Source organism: Balaenoptera physalus, assembly GCF_965194825.1.
Source record: "Balaenoptera physalus genome assembly, chromosome: X".
NCBI lineage: Eukaryota > Metazoa > Chordata > Mammalia > Artiodactyla > Balaenopteridae > Balaenoptera > Balaenoptera physalus.
Genome location: NC_138903.1, coordinates 121,257,246 through 121,266,070, shown reverse-complemented (window position 1 = coordinate 121,266,070; position 8,825 = coordinate 121,257,246). Strand labels below are relative to the sequence as shown.

At 44.3% G+C, this 8,825-nt stretch overlaps 1 protein-coding gene across 1 annotated transcript in view; it reads right to left on the bottom strand.

Annotated features, from left to right (window-relative positions):
* Positions 1-2,298: 2,298 nt before the first annotated feature.
* F9 (coagulation factor IX) overlaps positions 2,299-8,825 on the bottom strand; it is a 30,029-nt gene continuing 23,502 nt past the window's right edge. Inside the window, exons 7-8 of the mRNA XM_082445377.1 lie at positions 5,047-5,161; positions 2,299-4,381 (exon numbers count right to left, since the gene is read on the bottom strand). Coding sequence (XP_082301503.1) covers positions 3,834-4,381; positions 5,047-5,161 — 663 coding nt within the window. The 3' untranslated portion in view covers positions 2,299-3,833. The remainder of the gene's footprint in view (positions 4,382-5,046; positions 5,162-8,825) is intronic.

The window sequence follows — 8,825 nt, the reverse complement described above, 5'->3', positions numbered from 1 at the left end:
AGAACATGATTTTTGTGGCTTTAACCATGAGATTTTTTCCCCCAAGTTTTAATTTTGTATTAATCCACTGATCCTAGCATTTTTTTTTTTAAACCCTGAGGTTTCTAAATGGCATCAGCCTCAGGTTCAAAAAGAGCCCTGATTCCTGAGTGCTTTGCTCAGACAGGCCTGTCAACTGCTGAAGTCTGTTTTCCCGTCACCCAGGGCTGGGCGGCATTGTTCGCATCCCAGATTCGGTGGGCCTTTGAAGCGTTCCTTCAACTCTCAAACAACAGCTTCTGGGGTAGGCTGCCGTCTCGGCGTGCTGCCTATGTTTTACCCTGCGCAGTTGCAATGAATCGAGTTGAAATGTTGCCGGGATGACTGTGTGCCAGATGACACTGATGAACTTGCTCTAGAAGTCAAATGTCACATCTGGAAGGCCCGGTGCTCACAGCTGGGCTAAAAGCCAGACACCAGCACCGCAGGTTCATTCCACATGTGCTGCTCTGGGTCCAGGACTGCGGTTCCAGTTTGCTATTCGACTGCCACTCTGCCTTCCCCGCCACCTGTTGGTCTTCTTGATTTGGTCACCTGTTTGTCAATTAGAGCATCACTAGTGAGAATTTCAGGCAGTTTTCACTCCCAGGTTTGCTGAAAGGATCGCCACCAATGCAGAATGCCCCAGCGGCCCTAAAAATATAGACAGGGCTCTAATTGAAGGCACTGTACTTTCACAGTGTGGAGTGGGACACCTGAGTTCTAGTCCTGGCTCTTGACATTGTGTTACTTTGGGCTTGGCATTATCTTGGCCTCAATTTCCTCATCTGTTAAATGGGTAGAGGAGTTTGGATGGTGTCTAAGGGCCTTTGCAGCTCTGACATTCTTAGATTGGACTGTAAGCCTTCAGAAGTGGTTTAGAAATTATAATTAAGCAATTTTGCGAACTGGTCTGTCATGGTACAGGAAAGTTGGGGAGAAAACCTTTCTTTCTCCCTTGGCAGAGAAAATTGGACACTTTGTTCCTGTCAGCATTTAGCAACTAATATTCAAAAGAACCCAAAACAGTCATACTTAAACAGCAAGTTGAAATGACCGCACTACATTAACACACTTTTCTTCACTCAGCAAGGGTTCTGTTTTAATCTGTCACTCCCAATATTGTTGCAGCAGCATATTTCAGCCAATTTAGGTTAAGTAGCTACAGGGATTTTTGAAAGCATTAATGATTCTTATATGGCGACTGCAAATGCTCTAGGTAGAATCTAGCGAGGGCCTGGATCCAAAGCCGCTGGCTCTTAGGTGGGCTTAAAGGCCCCATATGTTTAGTGGTGGCAACATGCCACACGTGGGTCCTAATGAATCCAGTCATTTTTGAGCTTATGGGGGAAAAGGCTGTGGATTTGAGGCTGATGGGCCCAGGAGCTCCTCCCTCTGCCACAGGGAAGACCAATCACAGGAGGTATAAGGCCATGCCCCCATTGCTGCCTTTGTAAGGGGTGGTCTCCATGGCAACAAGGCCAGAGTGGCTCCCTTTTATCAGTTGCAGAGCGCTGGGCCTACAGACCTTTCCTCATTCAAATTTGAAGTAATGTGTTTCCTTGCATGAATCAGTACCCTCCTTACCCTAAGGTGGACCATTACAGTGTCTCCTCTCTCTCCTTTAGCCAACAATAGCCGAACTGATTTCTTTTGTTTGTTCATGAAACCTCAATCCCAGGCATTATTTTTACTTAAGTATGTCCTCTTCTCCTGATGCTCAATACAAGACTAATTCCTATTGTGGGATAAACATGGGTTCAGATTCAGCTAACATTTACTGAGCAACTACTGTGTAGTAGTGTAGTAGGCACTGACAAGGCAGTTCACATTCATTATTTTAGTTAACTCACAAAATATATAAATGTGAACTTAAATTGTAATGAACACTCTTGGTGTTTGGCATACAGTAATCACTCCTTGAATATTTGTTGAATAAAGGAATGGAAGAACATGAACCCACCGACTATCACAGGGTCAACAAGGGCCTTTGGAGAGCATCCTGCCAAATTCCCTCATTGCACAATGGAGAAATCAAAGCACAAAATGTGGAGTGACTTATCCAAGGCCATATTCACAGCTGTTTAGACTCAATCTGCCCATGTGGATCCAGACCACTGTCCTCACCAGGATATACACACGCTGCCTCCCATGAAAGCTGGGTGACAGCAGACCATCAAATCTCTGCTGTGTCATATGGCACTTGGACACATTCTTCTGAGTATCCTGCCGAATGTAGGGTTTGAGAGCTCTCTCTGGGAATGATTCAACAAGAAACACTTTTTGAGAAATTGAAAACTACATTTATTGATACTTATGTTTGAAAGACTAAAGGAAAAAGAGATTAACTAGAGTAACTTGAAAGAAATCAGCAAGTGTGAGGCCTGGCGGAGGGTGAGACGAGGGCAGGAGCAGCAGCAGCTTGGTGGGGTCAAAGTGGTCCAAAACATGATGTTGTCAGTAGTTCCACATGTAATCACATGCAGGGTAAATGATTCACATCACCCAAATTCGTGAAAAGCCAAGGTATGAATCAGAAACACCAGTTTAATTCACAAAGGGAAATAGTCTAACAGATTGAAGTATTGATGTGATTGATGTGTTGGTTGGTCAGTAACCCTCTAGAAAATACAATATAGAAGGCCTAATTATAATCAAAAAGTGGCTTGGGGAGCATGAACCAGAAAAAGGGAGTTGGTTGGCTCATTGGAATGAGTGCATCCCTCTTCACTGTGGTGATACACCAGTTGAGGAGGCATGATGCCTATCTTCTCTGGTCTGGGCAACTTCTTCCTTAGCCCTAGACAACACTGGAGACACACCAACAAATTCTTTCTTGAAGACTCTATTAGCTCTAGTTGCAAACTGACTGTTCTGACAGGGGACAAAACAACTGGGTTGATGTCAGCTTTCTTGGTTACAATGACATGCCAGTTTGCCTTCATGGAAGCATGTCTAGTCAAACCTCCATAACAACACAATTAAAGCTCTTAGGAAACTATTCTGATGGGTCATTCCTTCCATTATGCATGTATTTTAATAATGTGACTGTCTGAGAGGAACTTTTCCTCCAAGTTCAGGCACCTTACTTCATCCCTATGTGATGATAAGCAAGTCCAAGACCAAACTGAGAGCAAGTCTGGGTTTGATAGGTATATATAATTGTGCACAGCAGTAAAACAGTATCATGCTCCCCTTCCCTCCTTTAATGCCTATGTAAGGAAAAGGGGAGAGAGGGAGAGAGAAAGAGCAAAACTGATTTGGGGATTAGGAGTTGGCAAGGACAAAGGATGCAGGAATAAGGGTACCGAAAAAAAAGTAGTGTTTCCCATGAGTTTTAACTTGTCAGCTGCTCCTGTGTTCTTCCTGCATGAGTGTGGTGCTGGCCTTGTGATGGACTAGACCAAATATCCTGGATACGGATCTAATAAATTTTAACGTTTTGATGGGAGAGGTGAGAAATATCTGGCACATGGAATGCTGCTAAGGATGGAGAAGCAGGGAGTCGCCCCAGTGGAGAAACATAATGCCTGATGCGCAGGATGAAGAACTTAACTTCACAGTTCTGTCAAGGGCTGGACCTGGAGGAATGGGCACAATTTCCCACCACAGTATATTTCTCTAGTGATTACATTTTCTAATCTACTTATTCTAGTAAAATATGAATTCTAGCTAGACTTCTTCCGGTAAAGAGAAAAAGCAGTATTCCTAGAATGTATATATTCAAATCTAAAGAGATGGGAAAGTGATTAGTTAGTAAAGGATCTTGTCCATGTTCAATCCCAAATATATCAGCCTTGGAAATACATTTTTCTTTAAGTGAACTTTGTTTTTTCCTTAATCCAGTTGACATACCGCGATACCTTGGTATATATTCCGTATTTTCCTTTCACTGCGCACTCTTCGCCCCAGCTAATAATTCCAGTTAAGAAACTGGTACCTTCCACTTCGGTAACATGGGGTCCCCCACTGTCTCCTTGGCATGAATCTTTACCTCCCTCATGGAAGCCGGCACAGAACATGTGATTATAGATGGTGAACTTTGTGGATCGAAGGCATGTAGCTCGGTCAACAAGTGGAACTTTCAGGTACTGAAGAATTGAAGCCGATCTCCCTCTGTTGAAGACTCTCCCCCAGCCACTCACATAACCATATCCAAATTTGAGGAAGATGTTCGTGTATTCCCTGTCAGCAATGCAAATAGGGGTTACGTAGCTATTTAGCATTAAGGGTTCATCCAGTTCCAGAAGGGCAATGTCATGGCTGTACTTATTAACAGATGCGTTGTAGCTGTGGTAAGGAATAGCACGGATCACATTTCGCTTTTGCTCTGTAGGTTCTATCTCCTCGGTGTTATGCTCACCTATTGAAAAGAAATTTCTTTTTCAGTCACAGTCTTTCCCACAAAGAAACACGTTTTCCAAGTGTCCACCTAGCATCATTGAATTACCTGGCAGTCAAGTGTCAAAGATCTTATATTGTTACGATTTTGGTAAAATGTAATGAGGCCCGATGCATACTTTTCAGACCAAAAAGCCATTCAGGACCATCGGATAGATGGATCTGTTCACCCATGCTGTTACAAGTCTTACATGGTTCACAGGTGATAATGAATCGACTTGTTATGAATTATCCTAGATGTTCCCAATTTCAAAGATTTTGACCCCCTTTTTGAGCACAGATAATACATTCATTTGGTCATTCATTCAATGTTAACTGAGGGCAGGTTGCAGCTTGTGCCAGGTGCAAGGATACAAGAATCAGTGATATGACACGGCTTTTGGGAAGGCTCAGTCTGGTGGGGAAATGGACACATCAGTAGATAATTGTACCGCACTGACATGAAAGGTCCGCCAAAAGAACGATGGGGGGCTTGGAGGATGGAACACATTGGATTTTGAAAAGATGGCCCCTCTACCACTAGTTCAACTTATTTAGCAATGAGCTTATTAGACGTTAGTAAAGTATGATCTAGCAGTCATGTTGAAGATCTACGGATATTGCAGACGTCTATCATTCTTTATTTACCTGCGACAACAGTAATTTTAACACCAGGTTTGATACAGTGGGCTGCAGTTACAACCCATTTTTCATTAACGATGGAACCTCCACAGAACCCATCAATTCCATCACTCAAAAGGACCTGTGGAAACAAAATTATGAATGTTACTACATAATATAATTGATCCAGAACAAAAAAAACCATGTGTGCTGTTTAGAGGAGTGGGCAAAATGTTGGCTTCTAGGTGCTGGCGGAAGTGGAGTGTTTCTGGAAAGTGTCAGCTTTGAAGATGAATTAGTGTTTCTGGAGCACAATCAAAAAAGCCATTTCTGAAACTCTTGAAGAGAATGAGCAGTGATAGCCAGGGGGAGCACTAGATGAGGCAACTCTGAGGCAATGGCTTCTTTTGATGATTCAGGGCCCTTGGATTCCTTTTCCAGGTGAGTCAGGTTCTCTGATAGCACGAATTGCTTCACGGGGATATGGCAGGTACATTCAGAAACGCACTTATTTGACTCCTGGGGATCAATAGTTATTACTGAGTCTTCCGTCCCTGCACGAGGAAATCTCCTTGCTACAGATCATTTGAAAGAGAAAAACTATTGATTTTTCCAGGAGGTCTTTTCAAGCCCTTTCTAAACCAGAATGATGTGAAATGAGACCTGTGGCCTCCCTAAGGGCTGTGCTATGGCCATCCAGGCAGTGAAAACAGCGGAACTCGCCCACTCCTTCCGGTCTCCCCCAACTCTATTCTCCTCCCCCAACTGGATCCGTAAGCTGCCTCTGTCCTAAAAGGTCTATTAAGCTATGTTTGATTTGGGGACAAAGCAGACAAAGGTGTTTGGGCGCTGCTTTGAGCCTGGACATTATTAGATAAGAGGCCAATCCATTCTTTCATCTGTACATTCATTGTATAGCCAGAGTGGTTCATGAATATTTTTACCACCTCAATGTCTAGATCAAGTTGGAGAATTTCACTTCTTGTGTATGCAAGGGCCTTGCTCCATCTGAGAACTGTGAACACTAGAGGGCACACTAACATTTGGTAAACCCTTTGTGGGCCCTGACTAGCCCTTGTGAACTGCTGACCTTTTACTAAAGCACACATAGCCCCAGGCATAAACCCATTCATAATAAACTAGGGAAGGGGTGCGGTCACTCCTTTCAAGTGTGAGTCTGAGAAGGTCCTTGGGGGCGTATTCTAGTGAAGATTCTTTTTGTCCTGAATTCAATTCATGGAACACTTGCTAAATCTTAGACACCAAAGCACTAGCCTCCTACCTGAAGACCTATGGGCCTGACTCACTGCAAGCCTCTGACCCTCTTTTCCATACTCAGGTTTCCCTCTCATTCTAGCTGTTGCTTCTTATGTTGAAAAGTAAAAATATAGGGAAACTCACACAATATAATAAACACCAGTGTACCCATCGCCCAGACTTAACAATCTTCTTAATTTTTTTTTGACCCTGTATTGATTGCTTACTATGGATAATCACTGTGCTAAGTGTTTTATGTACTTTGTGGAGTGACAGTAACATATCCATGTATAGATGAGCGAACTGAGGTTTAGATATGCAGTTAGTTAGTTAAGGTTAGTTAGTGGTGAGGCTGGGATGCAAACCCTAGTCAGCCTGGCTTCAGAATCTAGGCTTCTAAGCACCCAGTATTTCTCCAAGTGTGCTTGGTGGGCCGATTGCTGTAGAATCATCTGGGATGCTTGTAAAATGCAGCTGTGGGAGCCCACCCAGACTTAATCAGAATATTTGGTGGCTGGGATGGGAGACAATGAAGATCTCCAGAATATCCTTATGCATAATTAAATTTGAGAAATTCGGTTTCAGAATTCCCAAGGCTTGGTGACCTTTCTGTTTTAAAAGTGCTCACTCCAGGCAGGGCTGGCCACATAATTTGTAGGGCTTGTTGCAAAATGAAAATGCAGGGCCCCTTGTTCAAAAGCCAGGGAAAAGTGTCACAGAAGATTCTAAAATACAAACCTTTTTCTTTTCTTCTGTGGTCTCTCACAACCTATCACGGTGTTTTGAATTTACTATTTAAAGTTGTGCTTCCTCGGGTATGGGGGATATTCGCTGGGCGAGCGCAGATCCTCACAGGTGCCCAGGGGCTACAGCCTGAAATCGAGCACGCAAGCACAAACGCAGCCCTCAGCTGCCAGGTCCCCTCTTCCGCCAGCCCTGTGCTGATGCCCTGTGCCCCAGCAGGGGGAAGGGTAAGTCAATCTTTCCCACTGGTCCACTGTAGCAATCAACAGCAAACAGTGACTCCCAAGGGATTTCAACTTCCCTGCCAGGATATGTTCAGGTCCTGGAATGAAGGTGGACAAGAGGTTTGCCCCTGCCATTCACCCTCTAAATGTGCTATGACGCATTTCTGGTCCTGAGATGCCATGTGGCCACGCCCCGTCCCCAAATGGCATAGAGTCTGTGCACCCAGCCTCAACCCTCCCTGCCTGTGCCGGAGGAGGATGACAATGGTAGCTGTTGAGGGTGAAGAGGGGGCATCTGCCAGTGAGCCAGAGGTTGGGGGTGGCAGTGGTCATTGGGCAGCTGTGGAAAGGGGAGACAGAGCTAGCCAAGGCACCAGAGGACAGGGGAGAGGGAGGTCGAGAATCCATCCCTGGGTGGTGCTGAGAGGTCAGAGTGTGGTGACTTGAGGTTCCAGGTCCCCAGCGCACCCATGCTCCATTGTCTCATTGAACTTGAGTTACAAAACACAAATGCAAAGCACTGAACTACAAATGCGGGAACCTTTTGAAGACAGAGCCCTGTGCAAGTGCACTGGTCACCAGCTCATGAAGCTGGCCCAGACCTCAGGTGAGTTTCATCACCAAGCAAATTTGCGTAACTGTTCTTTACTGGGCCTAATGATTACAACTGAATACATTTGCTCAAGTAACTGGAGTTAAGCATTCACATGCAATGATATAATGGTGCTTCTCCTCGATAGGAGAGGTGAATTGGACATCTCTGAGCTTAATGGGCTAGTTAGGCCAGAGTGAATGATAGCCACAGCCCCTGGGCACAGAGACTAATCTGATGTAGCTAGTCTGACTCCTGCCAAAGACTTGCTGCCCGGAGCTTCTACGCTGTTCTGGTGGATGGCTGAGAAATACGGTTGTGTTCTTCTAAGCCCGAAGAGTGTTTTTTTGCCCATTCCTGATTGGTATTAGAAATTTTAGCAAACATCTTTGCCAAGAAAAAGCCATAAAATACATTTGCATTTAAAGATATTACAAGCGACTTGGTTTTGGAATGTTTGCTTGGCTACCTCAGGATCACAGCTATCTAAATATTAGCTGTTTGGGTATGAGCTGTCTGCTTGGCCAAGGACAAGTTCTTGTATGACATCACTTTGGAGAATGTTGGGAAAAATGGGAAAGCATATGTTCTGAGCAAGGATGTCGGAGTTCTATCTGTCAAACATTTTCATGTTTGTCACATCCTAACAGGAGCCTGTTTTCTCTTTCAGACACCCACACACCCACACACATCTGCAAAACACACATTCACATATCTGTTTTGATGTTCTTCACTGACAATGCCAGCCTAGAGTAATAGCTGCTGCCCTGTTCCCATCCTAACCTTTTAACTCAAACTTGGCCTTTCCCTGTGATTTCAGTAAACCCTCACTCTCCCTTCCTAGCCACCTCCAGCTTTACAATAACGTTTTTTCTTTGCACACTTGTTTTCTTTCATATGAAGAGCAAAACCATTTCTACATTATGCACAGCTTATTATGCCCACAGGTGTGATTCGCCCAGCCCTTGGCCCTATTTCATTTTTCTGGG